We start from the raw sequence: 17,400 nt of genomic DNA on the forward strand, positions 1-17,400 counted from the left end.
GATGTTAATGCTGTATGGCTACAATATTTTTAATGAAGTATATAACAGGGGTTTTTTTCTGTTTTGTATGTGATATAGCTTCAGTGGCTTTTAGACAACTATGAAACTGCAGAAGGAGTGAGCCTTCCAAGAAGTACCCTTTACAACCATTACTTGCGACATTGTCAGGAGCACAAGTTGGATCCAGTCAATGCTGCCTCCTTTGGAAAACTCATACGGTCAATCTTCATGGGACTACGGACTAGAAGACTGGGAACTAGGTTTGTGCAATTGAAATCCTGAATTATAATAAAAAAATAAAGGTAATAATTATGCATAAGAAACTTGTCTGCTAGGCAAAATAATACATAAGACCTGCATTTAAATATTACAGTGTTTTTCTGTCAGTTCTATTTCGTCATGTTGAACAGTTTTATATTTTTTCAAAATTATATTATGGTTTTATTTCTTCTGCTTTTGACAGTTTATGTGTTGATGTGTTGGTAACTATACTTCAGATTTTTATCATTACAAATAAATTATAGCTTGCCCTTTGGAAATCACTAATAATGCTGTTTGCCTATAACTAGATAAGTTGTATTTATTTCCATTTTATTTTTCTTACTCAAGTGAAGTGCAAGTTAATATGCTGATAGTATTTGTTTAAGAGAGTGAATTAATTTCTCAAAGGTAGTAAAATGACACTCATGTAAAACCAGTATGATGGGAGAGCCAGACCTGATTTGGGTGTATTATTTTCCAGTCAATGTAAATTGTAAAGTAAATGTAATGTAAATATGTAAAACTAGTGTTACTGCTCTTTTAATTCTTGCTTTTTCATAAAGGGGGAACTCCAAATATCATTACTATGGGATTCGTGTCAAGCCAGATTCTCCTCTTAATCGACTACAAGAGGACATGCAATATATGGCCATGAGACAACAGCCCATGCAGCAGAAACAGAGGTAAAGTGTGAAACATAACTACGTGCTAATAGTTCTAGTTCATCAAGTCTTACTTTTCCTTATATGGACAAGTTGAAATTCTAGTTCAGCTTTTCTGCTGTGAAAATAAAATGTGCTGGATATGTGCAGTTGATGTCAATGACATTAGGTACAATGTGGAAGAATATTTACCTAGAAATTTGCAAAAAATAAATAATAATAGAATTACCTGTAATATGAACAGACTCTTAACTATATTGAATTCTTGTCTCACAAGCTGAATAAAAGCAGCTAAAATTGAAATTAAGAGCTTTAATTTCAAATATTCCTATTTCTTTTCATTGCTGTATTGTTTCATGTACACACTTCTTATCAGAGAACGTACTATTAAGTTGCTTGATACTTATTTCATCTCCCTGTGAAGAATTAATGTGAACACAATGGTTTGTCTCTAAGTACATGTAAGTATGTTCCCTTAGTATCTGTTATTCCTGACAAACCTGTGAAAGCTCAGAAGTAGTTGAAAGCAGTGGCACGGGACTGTACTGGTGGTGAAAGAATGTCTGAATATGCATATTAAAAACTATGTTAAACAGAAAATTTTAGGTGAAAAAGATGGAAATGAGTAAATTTCTTTGAAATTAATTTTTATTTGAGTGGTGTCGCTAGCCTCCCATATTACCTTAAAGTAAAATACATTAGATGCATAATTTCATGGCACTGATAGATTAGAAGAGCAGCATATCAAGCAAGTCACCTTTAGAGCAATTATTCCTCTCCAAAAAAGTTCAGTCAAATGAACAGTTTGGTATAGTGTACCAAGCATATTTTGTCTCCTTGGACACAACTGAGATATGGAAAACACAACTTCAAACTTTAACTTCGAATGCAAAGATCACTTTGATCTGAAATTATTCTACTGTCATTTCTAGACAGTACAGATTAGTTACAGCAGTAAATGGAAGTTCATGCCAAGATACGTGGTCTTAACTATCTTTTGCTGAGCGTAATACAGGAGCATGAGATGTCTCATAATACGTCATGTAGAAAATTCTTGTTACGAAAATCATGGCAGGATTATATAGTAAGGAGATAGATATTTACAAAATCTCCCAGCAAGCTCAATCTCATTCACTTAGAGGTTTCATTCACTTGAACTCAAAATTACATATGTGCACCTGACACTTTAGCGTGCCATAAATCGAGTCTCTCCTGATGGGAGAGGATTTGCTGAGAGTCCTTGCAAGGCGCTTAAAAGATAAAACGAGATGTCTTCTGTAGTTTCAATGCTTCTAGATAGTTGTTTATTAAGTCTTATCAGAGAAACTTGAGCCACTAGCATGACCCAGGTACAGCATGGAGGGAGGAAAAGCAGGAGTGAGAGCGAGAAGGACTGCTTATCAAGATTTACATAGCCTTTTAAAGACATTTTAACCAATAGTTACTAAAAATGTACATTATTTTTACTTTCTTACCAATTATTCAGTAACATGACTAGGAACTGCAGAATTTTCTATCCAATCAATCCAAACTACTTTTACTGCAAAATATGGAGTGGTAGAAGAAGGAGAAGAAGGTTTAGAGAACAACAACAATCCTCCATTTTGATATTTTTTTACTCTTATCTATACACTATAAAGAGAAGCCTAAAACCTCTAAATTTTGCACCCTGTGGCAATCTTACATAGTAGTCTATAACCTAATTCACACCACTGTATTTTCTAGCTGTTGTCTGACTGTTGGTAATTTTTTCCAAGGTTTAAAGCTAAAACAGTGGTGTCCAGGGGGGTGAAAACCCTTAAGAACAGGCAGAGAAATAATCTCGACACTCTGGGTTCCTACATGCACCAAAACATATGCCACAATGGTCTAACTAGAATTATTTCTGGAAAAATGGTGCCAGTCAGCTAAACATTGTCACATCTCTTATCTTCTTGATTCACAATGACAAAGTGATTTTAGAATTTCATTATATAACTGTTAGGAGTGGATATTTCTTTTTGTATTATTTGCTTTATTATTTTAGTTAGTAACACCATATGTCTTATATAGTTCCCTTGTTTTCCTTACCTAAGTACGTTTGGTGTCATTTTCTTAACTTCATGTCAGTTAAGAATTGATTATATCAGAACAAAATCACACAATACAGCACCATGTGCAGTTAGTGCCCACTTCTCCTGTGCCCCATGTTTTGCACTTGCACACATGTACCTGCACCAGCATGCACCTGTTCAGGCTGAATTCACACCAATCCTAAGCTCTGCTGTGAGAATCTGTGAAGGTGTTGATGAGGGGTGGGAACTGCAAGGTATCATTATGCTCAATAGGTAGCTGTTACATGAAAAATACTGTGCTGTAGGAGGCTTAGTATTTAACTTCAGTGTTTCATATGTGTCTGTATGTGTTCTTATCATTGTTATCCAAGTGTATTCGAAAGTTCTAGCATGATTAAGAAAGAACTAAAAGACTGAATATTGTAATTTTCAGAATGATGGTAATGTTGCTCTTTTGTCAGCTTATTAATATTTCTAGTGGTTCTTTTGTCTTTTAAATTAGTGGTAAATTGCAGTCAATATACTTTTTTCTTGGTAGTTATACCAATTCTACCATCTCTATTAGACACATCTAATTGGATAAATACTTCTAGTCCTCCTCAGCAAAGGCTGTAGACAGAATGTGTGCCACACATCATTTTTCTTCTTTCCTTTTCTTAATTTGGGAACCTTTTTTATTTGCATAACTTCAGTATCCCAAAGTGCTTGTTTTGAAGTCTTCATTATCCTCAAACAGTAATGTTGTTTCTTCTTAAAGTAATGAAACATTATCTTTGTATTACAAAATTATGTCAAGCTGTTTGGAAAGGGATATATTTGATTCTTTTTGGTATAAATTTGGTGGTTTTATATTATGCTGTTACTAAGCTAAATTCTACCAGAAATTTGGGAGTGCTGCTGGAATACCACCTTTGTGAATTCTGTAATGCATTGTTAATACCCTAGCTTTCCTTAGTGGTTGTTTCTTCTGTTATTTACAAAAATAAGTAAGAATCACTAGATTCTTTTGTCACTTGTCCTGAAAATTTTATTTTGAGATGGAAAAACCAAACTCTGTGTTCCATTTATGAAGAAGTAAACAGAAAGGATAATTTTGTACTTGATATTTTTGCAGGTATAAGCCTATGCAGAAAGTGGATGGAGTTGCAGATGGCTTCACAGGAAGTGGTCAACAGACAGGCACATCTGTTGAACAAACCGTAATTGCCCAAAGTCAACACCATCAACAGTTTCTAGGTATGAAAGCAGGTTTTATACTGCTATATAAATAAGAGGAACTTTGTTATCACTCTGAATATCAAGCCACACAAGTGCAATAGTTTCTTCTGAAGTTATCGTGCCCTCTTTAAAATCCTTACTCACAAAAGAACAGAAAGGCACTTAAATTACACGTGAGCTTTATGTAATATTTAATATGCATCATGTAAGTATAAAAGGAAAAATAGGGTGAGATATACTTCATATTACATAAATGAATTTGCTTTTCATAATTATATTAAGTGTGCATATTGAAATTCCTACCATGAAAGTTGTTTCCTTCATGTGCATTACAGTGATTTTTATTTCATAAAAGCCAGGGTAGGAGGATGGCATTGCACTACTAGGCAGGTTAGCCACTCCCTGGGCTGTTTTGAAAGGGTGTTCTAGTGTTGTAAGTGGAAAGAGACAAAGAGTTTCAACTGAAATCCCAAAGGTCATGTTTCAAAATATCCAAATTGTGGATTTGTTGGTCCAGTTAAGCATGTATTCCAGTCATGGAAACAAACTGTAATTTAGTTAATTGTTTATGTAAAAAGAGTCCTTGGCTGTGCTGATAGAGTGTGCTATTAGTGTAGGTTGATTTGGTTGGGATTTTCAACCACCAAATCCTTTGGCCTAATTTTGCTGTTACTAAAACCGTTTGTAGCATAAGGGTAGCATTAAAATGTTTTGAATCTTCTTTTCCAGGTATGTTTCCATCCAGCATTTGTATCTTAATCAGCTTGTCTCACAGAAACATTTGTGACAAATAGTAAAAGCACACATTGGCTCTACTTGAAAGTCTAGTAAATGTCAAGTAAAAACATATAATGAGTTTATTAAGCCCCATCACACCTGGCTGCATAGAAACTCTTCAGCTGAACAACAAAAAAATTATTCAGGGATTAGTCTCTCCTGCACTGACTTAGATAGTTCCTTGCACCCTGTAATAGTCTGAAAAAGTGTGTGTTAGCTTCTCTGTATAGGTGTAGTATGTCCATGATAGCATTTTATTCTATTCAAGTATAATTTTGTACTTATTTTTATTAAAAGTAATAATTTATTTACTATTTTGGCATACAACAGGTATGAAATACATTCCTCTTTGAATATTATGACCGTTCGGAATTAATTTCTTCGTATAATCCTTAAATTTTTTTCTTAACCATACTGTAACTGGCACCTCTTTCATTATGTTGTCATGACAACAGATGCATCTCGAGTACTGCCAGAGTTTGGAGAAGTTGAAATATCTTCTCTGCCAGATGGTACTACCTTTGAGGACATCAAATCACTACAGAGTCTTTATCGAGAGCACTGTGAGGTATTTCCTAAAAAACATTTATTTTTGAAAGTTCATGACTTTTAGTGAAGGCCAGTACAAGAGAATAGTGCCAAATATATTGCAGCCATGATTGTGGTATGTGACTTTGCCCCAGGATATTTACTTATTTCATTGAAAAGGATAGCAGAAAGGGTTTTCTGGAGGATCCCCTTTACAGGGGAAAAGAATAATATGTAATAGATACTGAGAATGAAATGTCACATGTATGTTTTTCAGAATGTTAGACTTTAGATAGTGCATGCAGATACTTGGTTTAGTCAACAGGAAATGTAAATCAGGTTAGATTATAATTTTATTTTCTTTTACATTAAAAGCAGTAACTTTTTTCTCATATCAAAGAGATATTGAGACATTTAAACCACATTTGATACTGAACAATATGTCTTTTAAAATTATTTTTGAAGGTGGTTCCAACTTATAAGGAATTATGAAAATGAGTAAAATGTCAGGTTTACTCTTTTATTTGCAGTATCAGTAAATATTTTCTATGCTTAAATTCCTCTGATATGTTTACATAGGCCATACTAGTTCCTGGAGGCTTCCATGCAAGCCTTATGCAAGTCTCTGTGCACAACAGTTTATGGTGCTGGAAAATTTATGGATATCAAAGGTATTAAAACAGATACCATTTATAACCTGAGAATTTACAGTTTGCCTTGGTTCCACTACATGATGAAGGAAAAAAGCTATAGATCTAATTGGAGTTGGGAGTGGAGGGAAGCTGGGTAAAAGACAATATGATCTCATGTTTTATTTTTTCAGGCAATACTGGATGTTGTTGTTAATCTTCAATTCAGCCTGATAGAAAAATTGTGGCAAACTTTCTGGCGCTATTCTCCTTCTGCTCCACCTGATGGCACTCCTGTTAATGAACCAAGGTCAGTAAATGTTTCTCTTTGCTTAATGTGTCTCGTGATAATTCGAATGTGAAATAAAAAAAATTATATTAGTTTTAACTTAACAGTAATAATTTTATCTCCTATGATTATTTTCCAAGTTAAATTTATGTTGTCTGGCAGTTTTGTATAGCCTGGGTTTATGCCAAAGAGCAGTCTAAAAACAGTTGTGTCATCCGTTGGGGTATTTTGCATGGACAAATACAGTGAAGGTGACACTTACCAATATTTTATCCACTTCTTTTAAGCCAAAAGGATCATTCATATGTCTGCACTACTTATGAGCTGTAGGAGAATTACGGAGATATTTCTTAAATCCATTTCTGTGTGAGACAATGTGTAAATAAGTTGTATTGGGTAGAGCTGAGACATCTATGATGCCTGTATAAAAAAATACATTTTAACACCCATTGCATGTTTTTACCTGCTGTAAATCATGGAATCATAGAAACTTTAGGTCAGAAAAGTTAAATTCAACTGTTAACCTACCACTGCCATGTTAACTGCTAAACCATGCCCCCAGGTGCCATAAATGCATTATTGTTTATTAATTTGCTATGGGTTTTTTTAACACCAGCAATCTGAGTGAAATAGAAAGTCGACTTCCTAAAGCAAAGCTGATTACTCTGTGCAAGAATGAGTCAATTCTGAAATGGATGTGTAACTGTGACCACGTGATGTACCAGGCTTTGGTGGAGATTCTCATTCCTGACGTCCTTAGACCTATTCCTAGTAAGTTGAACACCTGAAACATTTGTAACGATTTTTCTGCAAGCATGTATATGGTGGAGGTGTACTTGTGCCTCACAGGACAGCTTAAGAAAAAAGTTTGAAAGTTACACAAGTAACTGTGTATAATTTATCCTCAGTTTTGTTGTGTAAGGAGTTGTGCTGGGAATTGACATATGCTTTGAACTCTAAAAGTTGGAAGATCTAGTTTTTAAGATACAGTGTCATATTAAAATTTCTTCTTTCTCTATATCTGTTATATCTTCAGGTAAAAATGTTTGCCCCTTACCCTGGCTCTAGGGTACCTGATGGAAAGAAGTCCTGTGGCCCTGTGCACTAGTATCAGTCAATCCTTCCACTAAATTCAGTAGTTTTCTGTTTAAACATCACATATTAATCTTTGATTAGTCTGAAAAAGAAATATGGTCTTTGTGATTCCATGTTTGAAGTGTTGGTCCTTTGTTCCTGACTGCTGAAATAAATTCTAATGACTGTTAAGGCAGTGAAGAATTCCTAGTCCAATTTATTATTCCAATCTACTGTTTTTTCTGTCATACATCCTACATGAAAGAGTGAGTAATTGTCCAGTCATGCCACCATAACCAGGAGCAGAGATTTCTTTTCAAATTTAATTTTACTAGAATCTGTCATTGCTCTAGCAGTGTATTTTTATGGCTATCTTTGGTAGAAAACAAATTTATGTGAAGAAAGTTGAACTCCTTCATGAAGTATTTATTGTCTCACATACACTGTCCTAAATATAATAAAGAAATCATGTTAGCAACCCACTAAAAACCTCATACCTCCTACATATTATCTCCTTCCCATGAAAAAAAAACCAGTATTCACTTCAGAAAGTTTAAAAATATTTTAAAAAATATTAATCCAAAAAGTAGTTTTGCAGGTAACAAAGCTATATTGTCATGCTGTGAACACTTCTTCTGCTATGGTGACTCCAGCAGTAATAAGCGCTTCATAAGAATATTTGGTGGTAGTGCCTTGCAGAAAAGTTTTATTGACTTCTTGCTTGCCAGTGGAATAAAATCAGGTTTTAGCAAATTATGTATAATGCAAAAAAAAAAAAAATTGAAGCTGTAAATGTACAAAATCTGAAGGTTTGCCATTTACAAAGTGCATTTTACCTTTTTTTTTAAGGAACGAGTAAGTGCTTGTTAGCAATTGACATCATTTGGGCATCTATATGTGAAAATAAAGGAAAAATGTTTTCTCAAGTGCATGTAATTATTGACAGCTATTACTTGTGTAAATTATTTTGCATTGGTTTATATTTAATGTTTTACTTCTCTCGTGACAATACCATTAGGTAGGATTTTAGAGTAATATAGCGTATCACAAAAAATTAGGCAGTGATAAAAACCCCCACAAATTTAATTATAACATTTAATAGGCTGAATGAAAACTCTCAATTGCAAAAGCAAGTTAATTTCTGAATAGAAAGGTAGTGCAGACACAGTTTTTCATCAAACCCGCACCTCTCCTTTTCAGTTGCTTTTCCTGCAAAGCCTGGTAGTCTCTAGAGGAGTGTTCAGATGACAGCTATACAGCTCATGGTGTCTTCCTGCCTTGCTTCATGAGATGCATTGGGCATTGCCAATACAAGATTTCAAGAAATGGGGCAAAATCAATTAATATCAATAATTAGAGGCAACATGTCCTTTTCACACTATTTCTTTCTTTCTAGAATTACCAATCGTATTTGAATAATTGATACCTACTGTGTTTGACATTCCTGTTTTGGGGATGGTCATCAGACTGTTGGATTCAAACACGTCATCTAATCCCAGGACAAATTCATCCTAAGAGACTTCTGCCTCCTTTTTGTGAACAGTCCAGTGGTTTTCTGCTCAGAATTGCACTCACTGAGCTACCTTTGGAAGACAGCTAACGTATTTTCTTATTTTATCCTTTAGAACCAGCTAACTAAATGGCCTTTTTTAGCAGCTTTCCTTTAATGATGGGCCATCCAGGTTTCTTCTTCACTGTTAAATGGTTAAAATCTTGTGATTTTTTTAACTCCTGCTTTTGAATAAAAGCATCTCCAGTCATTACAAGAGACTGAGATAATGGCTAAAGGTTGAATGTAACAAAAATGCAGCTGGGTGAAGCAGACAAATTCATCATCCTCTGTAGGAAAATAGCAATTTGTAGGGAAGTTTGGACTCTGTAGAGGAGCTGGGACTGTAAATGCTTCATTAAAGGCATGTTTATGATGTTTTTTCTTGAGTAAATGGGAAGAGAGCAGCAGCTGCTGCTCAAAATAGGGAAAAATACTAATTTGAAAGGGGCTTGAAGAAAGCATAATTTTTTCAAGTTGGGGTTTTTTTGTCTAGATCTTCAGTGTTTTTTCTTTCAGACAAGTCATATTGTTGATACATACTACTGGAGTAGAAAAAAAAGACTGTTGAGGAAAAAATGGTTTTATTTTTAACCTCTGTATTAAATTTGTCAGCTGAAATGTTTAGCACCCACAGAATGAGTGAAGAATTGCTGTGTATAAAACAACAAAATTCCTTTTCCTAAGAAAAGCAAAATGCTGTCCATTGAAGTCAGGAATAAAGCCCATCATTATGTAGTGTCTTTGACAATAGACCAGAGCTATTATGTTTTAGAATGGGCATCTTACATCTTCACAAGGGGCAGAATGGACAGTAACAAATTTGGTGTTGAGTTAGTTTCCATGATGGGTGGAGAATTTATGCAAAATACACTTCCACACCATATTATACAATTCCAGAGAGGCAAAAAATTAGAGTACTGGAAAGGCTGTAAAGCTCAGTTTTGTACAAGTCAGAGGGGTTTTGGTTCGGAAGTCAAGCTTTTTAGGTGCTTATTCAAATCAAACTTTCACTAACTGCCATTGCCACATTATGTAGTGTATGAGTAGTAACACTTAATGATTTAGGCCATTTACTTTGCACCATGCTTATCATGCAAAGATCCTTTGAAAGGGTTCAGATGAACTTAACAGTTCAAGGATGTAGGTACGTAAGGTTTTGGTAGTGGCTAGATGTGTACTTAAGGATATGAGAAAAAATCTGTATTTAATGTAACTCCAAAGCTCATTAGAAATTCATGGTTGTTCTATACAATAGTGATGCCTGATTAGCTACTTTAGCTATTTTATTTCTTCAGAACTTAGAATTCCTTTTATTTGTTCCCTTTTCTTACTAGTTAAAGGTCTTTCTTGAAAGGCCTGAGCTGCTTTTCTATATTTATTTTTAAAGGAGATCAGCATTACAGTGATGCAAATAATTTTGTAATATATATACTTGGGTAAAAAAGAGTAATGAGAACATTAGAGGTGAAAAAGCAGTAATATTTTTCTTAAATGTCTAAGTACCATTCATACAGTATTTACATTATTGCTTCCATCTTGTCCTGTAGGTAAGAAAAGATGAGTGAATACATAGTCAATTAGTAAGTGCACAGAAATAATTTACAAAGCAGCACAAGTGAGCTAGAGGATTGACAGGGTTGAGGAAAAAAGCTTGTTCTTCATGTGTAAACCCTAAAGGACAAAAAAAAAAAAAAAAGATAACAGGGCTCAGCTAACACAGATACTTTGTAAGATCAAATTGTGGTCAGCTAAGCATCCATATGCATGGTGAGTTATATAAATTGCCAGTATGGGTTCTACTGCTTATGACTGCAAGTTTGAAGACATGTGAAAAAGATATCACAAAGAATACAATTTCTTTTTTAGTAAATTTACATTTCTGGTAGAAAGCTTTATTTTAAAAAGGTATTATTTAAAAAAAGGTATTATTTCCTTAGGTTTTTTCCTCTTCACTTTTGTAGTTGCATTCATTCTCTGGTAGTCTTCAGAAACCTGTAGTTTTTTCTTTTTGTCTCCTACTTTTTGCAGCAGTTTGAGTGTTGCACTGTTGCATTGTTATGTCAATGTGCAAGGGTTAGGTGTGGGAAAGCTGGGTTTTTATCACTCAGAAGACATGATTTTATTTTTTCCAGGTACAGTTCCTTGGGACAATACTTCCTGTCTTCCTCTTTTGAAAAATTAAAACTTCTGTATTTAGTAATGCAGAATACTGTAGGAACTTCTTCAGTGTCTCTCTAAGTCTCTGTTAGCCACTCAGCATTTCTGTGGATGGTATAGAAAAGAAACAAAATGCACACAGATTTCACAGTCATTTGAATAATTTCACTTTCTGTCAGTGAAACACTCCTATATCTTGCTTATTGATGACATCCTTAAGCACTGCATGTGAATGGAATTTGTTCTTTAAAACTGATTTAAGCAGCACTATGACATGGTTTAAGATTACTATGGACTTACTTGAGGAAACTGCAGTGTTCCTATAAGTGGATTTTTCCCCAGACTTTTGCTTTTTAAAAGAGGTACTTAGGTAAAATGGAAAGTGGAAGTTTGTGATGGAAATTTAGTGTTGTTCTCCTATAGGAGTGCCCAAAACAATACTGCTAAGTCACAAACTTCTTTGGAAGATTGTCTGGTGAAGAAGTCAGAAATGCTTATTAAACCAAAACTAAAATAATTTTTGTGTAATCTTTATCTCAGTGAGGCATTTTGAACCCAGACTAGATTTGTCTAGTAAGTAAATGCAGCAGGCCTGAAAGTTGAGTACAAGAGTTCTGAGGATGCAAAACATTTAAAACAGGTGCACTCCTTTCTTTTCATTCTCTTTTTATTCTCCAATCTATAGGTGCCTTGACCCAAGCCATTCGCAATTTTGCAAAAAGCCTTGAAGGTTGGCTTTCAAATGCCATGAACAATATTCCACAGAGGATGATACAAACCAAGGTAGATGAAACTATTGAAGTATTATTCTTGCAAGTGGCAAACCAAGTGGGCAGTAGCATCTAAAAGAAGCAGCATTTTCACTTTAATGCTGAATTTCATGTTTAGCATCAAGCTTCAGATAGTGGGAGAGGAAATAACATTATTTGATCTGCAACATGGTATAATTCAAATATGAGGACTCATTAATATAAACTGTTAAAATGAAAGTAAATACTCAATCTGTGGAGTTAATCTATAGAGTACAATATTTAAAAATACTAAATTTCTTCGTAGGTTGCCGCTGTAAGTGCCTTTGCCCAGACTCTGCGAAGATACACATCTCTTAATCACCTGGCTCAAGCAGCTCGTGCTGTGCTTCAAAATACTTCTCAAATCAACCAGATGCTCAATGATCTCAACCGTGTTGATTTTGCCAATGTTCAGGTAAAATTTAGTTTTGAATAGCAGAGGTTTTTAAGTGTTATTTCCTCTGTGATTTTGAACATTATTGTTAGGTGTCATTCTATGAAGAAAGTAAAGTGCTAATATTGCACTCATTCATATATGTAGTGATTCAGTCCAAAAGTGACATTGCTTTAGGAAAATAAGAGCTCAGAACCATTACCTGATTCCATTTACTCTCTTGAAGTGCACGTATTCTTCCAAGTTCTGTGCAAATGTAGAGCAAATACTTTCTTAGAATGGGTACCATGAATCATGTCTTACTAATAGCAAAAACGATATTTTAGGATTAGATCTCAGTAGCATATCTTCTGAATGTCTCTTAAAGTTATTAAATGCCAGCATTTTCAGTAGAGACTGTCTCCATTATTTAAAACCCCATACACGAGTATGTTTTATCTAAGTGCCTGTGCTAAAATTTACAAGATCTCCTGAATAATGGATTAGATTAGTATGATTAGAACCTATAGAGCATAAATTATGTTTTTACTAAGAATAATTTCTCTATATGTTTCTGCTTGTCTGAGGAAAAATACTGCTGTCCTTTTGGCCAGCAAAGTCAAAGGTTTCAGATTCTTGGTAGTTCTGTGTTTGTCTTCTTTGTGAACGAGTGTTTTAATATACATGTTAATACTCTTAACAGAAATCTAGTCAAGAGTTCTGGACCAAAGATACAATATATTAAGTACAGTAATATGTTGACATGGATACAGAGTCTGTGAATGAGGTGTTAACTTGGCACATGACAGCTAGAGTTTAAATGGAAATGGCTTGCAGTTAGTGAGCTGTCATTTTTTTCTCATTTTCTGAATTGAACAGTTAGCTTTATTTAAACTTGGTAACACTGACTAAATTGCTGATTATTGTATGCATACTGTGTTTCTCCACTTGTGTGCAGCTTATGTTTATGTAATGTGTCATCTATTACTGCCTAGAATCAGCAAACAACAATCCTTGTTTGTGTACAAAGCTTCTTTTATAAGATGATATAACAGGATTTGTCTTTAAGCTTAACTTCTTCAGAGCAAAAGGAATGTTGCACTTGATTTCTCGCTACTTGTTTTATTACTTTAGTCCCCTGCATTTGACTCTTCCTGCTTGCCCTGCCTGACATCCCAGAAAAAAATGACAAGTTATAAGTATTTCAGTAGAAAAATGACAAAAGTGGAAGCCTTTTTTCACAAATGAATGTAGGAAACTACAACAAACTTTTGTTGCTTACATTGCTTGTTCTAATTCCTTTATTTGATGTCTGTTCTTTTATGCTATGCTTTCCCCACCTATTTGCTTTCAACAAAACTACAATAGCTGTAAATAACAACTACTTTGTAGTCTGTCTAGTAAGTGGGTCCAGTCTCTTTCATCCATTGAACAGCCTAATCTTTGAGATACAACTACATTCTGTGCTTTGGCTTATGTATTGTCAATTCAAGATCTGCCATGTGCTATAACAGGAGCAGGCTTCCTGGGTGTGCCAGTGTGATGACAACATGGTTCAGAGACTAGAAACAGATTTCAAGATGACTCTTCAACAGCAGAGCACTCTGGAGCAGTGGGCTGCCTGGCTTGATAATGTAATGATGCAAGCATTGAAACCGTATGAAGGAAGACCCAGCTTTCCTAAAGCAGCACGGCAATTTCTGTTAAAATGGTCTTTCTACAGGTAGTATTTAATAGACTTTAAAACATTCTAACTCTTCTATTATTGCTGAACTGTGCATTGTACTGAAGTTGGCAAATCTAATATCAAACAGTGGCTTCGTACGTCATGAAAAATACAGGTTTTTTCCAGAGTACCTCTGCTATTAACCTTGAACTCAGGGCTATCGGCAAATGAACAGGGACCTAAATGACCCTTGTTTATTGCTTTAAAAAGCATCTGAAAATGAACGCAGGTGTCATTTTGTCCAGAGTTAGAAACATACTATGATTTTTTTTGGTTAAATAACTATGCAATTATTAAACCACTATTTTTAGCATTACTTACTAAAACATTGTGGCATCAATGTTTATGAGATAAGAAAGACAAAAGCTGTTTTTAATATATGGAAAGAACATTAAGACAAGCATTCCATGTTAGCTGCTTATTGAAACAGTTATCAGAGTAAACCTTGTTCTTTGAACCTGACTGTAGCAACTGCTTGCTAAAGATGCCAGAATTTGTTGATATAATATGAACACACAATTCTATCGTTTCTGAATTTTAAGTTTCAAAACTATTTAAATTCTGGCAATTAAAAGCTTTGTCCTGGAAAGATTGACACAACAGACACCATTTAAGGAATAGTTTCTTAAAGAACCAGATAGTTTTCTTACCATTTTAGTTGTTTATGTTTTCAACAAAGTTTCTTTCAAGTTTTACACTTGCTCAATTATTGGTAGTTATGCATAGGTCAAAACCAAAACCAAACAAGTCTGGTTATTTCTTATGTGGTGTCCAACAGTACCTTCAGAGAAAGGAGAGAAGCAAATGATTGCCCTTTCCGGTCATCCCTTTCCAAAGACACCATAAATCAGACGTTTGTGGACACTGTTGCTTTTGAGAATATTGGTTTTGAAGTGAAATGTCTGTCTACACGGATAAATGTTAAAATGGCTGTGACATATAATACATAAACATATATATATTTTTTATTTTTGAATAGCTCAATGGTGATTCGGGATTTAACCTTGCGCAGTGCTGCTAGCTTTGGCTCTTTTCATCTGATCCGCTTGCTTTACGATGAATACATGTTTTACTTAGTAGAGCATCGTGTTGCTCAGGCAACAGGAGAGACACCTATTGCAGTTATGGGAGAGGTAAGATAATATGTAAGAGACTAGACTGATAGATTTAGTGATGATTTGGAAAAAGTGTTTTTTAAGCATGTACGTAGAATGGTAGGATGTTCTGCAGTATAACAGTAGACTGAGTTACAAATATATACAGTGGTTTCAAACTTGATTCACTGGTTCATTGTCAGAGTACTAAAATCACACTGAATTCTTAAAATCAATTATTTCTAAAATAACTTACTCTTTTACAAATCTGCACACAGATTCATGTGCATAGTTTGAAAAATGTTGATCAACCTACAACCATTTTCCACTCTTTGAGACCTGAATATTTTATGTGTAAATAAAAGAGCATAGTAATAGGAAAATGTTACTTGTGTGGATCCATTTACATGCATTTGCACACATAATTCCCACACAAAATGTATACCCTCTTTGACATTAGAAGGCTGGTTTACATGCAGAATTTTGGCTTGTACAGTACTGTTCACATACCAGTGCAGACATACATAGAGGTTTGCAACACATTTGATTTTCATACAACTGTTTCAAAGACTATTGGTTTAAAAAGCAGATCTAGAGTCTTAATTCATAACAATAATTTTATACTCAGCTATGGCATCTACAAAGCAAAGTCTTTCTTATCCCTCTTCAGTAGTTCATCTGACCTTTAATTTTGAGTGACACAGTAAGGAAAGCATGAATTGTTCCCAAAGAATTATGCTTCAAAGTTGCTGGAAAATGGATATATTTGAATATATGCTAAATTGTTAATAGGATGGATTTGTTGCATTTTTACACTTGTGAGTCACTCTATCATGTTCTGTGTTACCTATAAATTGCAGGTAATTTTGCTAGTTGATTTGGCATCGGTTGTCATTCTTCCCACAAGATATATTGATAGATTTATTAAATATTATAAAGAGATAATACACTTTCAAGAGAAATTGGAAAATGTCTCAGCTTTCTTTGTCAAATTATTCTATATCATGTGTCATGACATGTTTCAGAAAAATTAAATAGTATTTCTACTTAGTAGAAAGGCCCACCATCAGTATACATGCTGTTATATTTCTTGCCTTACATTTGCAGAAAGTATTACACAAGTATAGGTACTACATTCTTCTTGTCTCTGCAGACTTTATATCTTAGACATAAATGTAGCATAGGGTTTTCTAAAAAGTTTACGAGACTGAAGATGGAAATACTATGAGGAAGTAAGTATTGCAAAACATTTGGAGGTGAGGGGCAGAATAGAAGTTAGATGCATTAAATGTGTGTTTTCTTATGTTTCTGTGTATTCAATGGCTGTGACTGAAATAAAATGAGGAAGATTACAGTGCAACAAGCACTGTAAGACAGTATAAACTGGTTGCAGCTGAGAAAAGCATTCTCATACTTCTCCCTTCCTCTTCTTCCACCCTTGGACATAGGTATTGGCAAAATTCTTCTGGAAAAGACTGGTACCATCATTTATGGTTAGAAATGTATCTGTCTAAACAATGTGCTCCTTTCATTTGATATCCATTGGTGGCATTTTACTCTTCCAAATTTCACACAAGAGAAATGGAGAAAGGAAAGGGAAGAAGGTTTCTAACTTACACGCAACTTCTTTTAAAAGGTCTGCATTTTGATGTAAATCAGTTATCAGGTTATAAACCCTTTCTCAGCAGTGCCTTTCATCTACCTTACAGGTAGATTAGCAACACTGCGGCACACCTTCATTTTTGTTCCAGCACAATTAAAATGGTGCCTGGGAAATTTTAAAAAGAGCTTTTTGTTAAAATATTGGCAGTTCAGAATGAATATCAATTATAATTTATGGCTTTATAAAACTCAGAAATAGCTCACTTCAAACAACAAAGGCCCTGATGAAGCAATCTTTAAAAAAGGTTGTTCTAATTTTTGAGGGTTTACTTAGTGATAATTGTCTTAATAAGCACAAGACTGAAATGGAATGGGAAATTGCTCTGCTATGGATGTGGCTGCAGCTAAGATTATTCATTTGAATGAATGCAACTGTCAAACCAGTGGGGGACAGATTTCCTACATCATAGATATTCTAAGATCACATTTGCTTAAGACTGTGTCCATTTCTCTTATTGTTTATTTTGCAGTTTGGTGATTTAAATGCTGTGTCCCCTGGAAATATGGATAAAGGTAAGCATTTTAGTATCTCCAGGGTCTAATTCTGTGTAGA

At 34.5% G+C, this 17,400-nt stretch overlaps 1 protein-coding gene across 4 annotated transcripts in view; it reads left to right on the plus strand.

The window, feature by feature from the left end:
• Window positions 1–17,400, plus strand: part of RFX3 (regulatory factor X3) — a 114,188-nt gene that overhangs the window by 89,085 nt on the left and 7,703 nt on the right. For all 4 annotated transcript variants that reach the window (XM_042012667.1, XM_042012665.1, XM_042012664.1 and 1 more), the window contains 11 exons: window positions 79–260; window positions 825–944; window positions 4,092–4,213; window positions 5,428–5,540; window positions 6,324–6,439; window positions 7,035–7,189; window positions 11,887–11,984; window positions 12,258–12,407; window positions 13,880–14,088; window positions 15,071–15,224; window positions 17,318–17,360. In XM_042012667.1, coding sequence (XP_041868601.1) covers window positions 79–260; window positions 825–944; window positions 4,092–4,213; window positions 5,428–5,540; window positions 6,324–6,439; window positions 7,035–7,189; window positions 11,887–11,984; window positions 12,258–12,407; window positions 13,880–14,088; window positions 15,071–15,224; window positions 17,318–17,360 — 1,462 coding nt within the window. The remainder of the gene's footprint in view (window positions 1–78; window positions 261–824; window positions 945–4,091; window positions 4,214–5,427; window positions 5,541–6,323; window positions 6,440–7,034; window positions 7,190–11,886; window positions 11,985–12,257; window positions 12,408–13,879; window positions 14,089–15,070; window positions 15,225–17,317; window positions 17,361–17,400) is intronic.

This window comes from Corvus kubaryi, unplaced genomic scaffold, assembly GCF_017639235.1.
Source record: "Corvus kubaryi isolate FWS band 111438036 unplaced genomic scaffold, C.kubaryi_AGA036_p1.0 split1-37296, whole genome shotgun sequence".
Taxonomy (NCBI): Eukaryota; Metazoa; Chordata; class Aves; order Passeriformes; family Corvidae; genus Corvus; species Corvus kubaryi.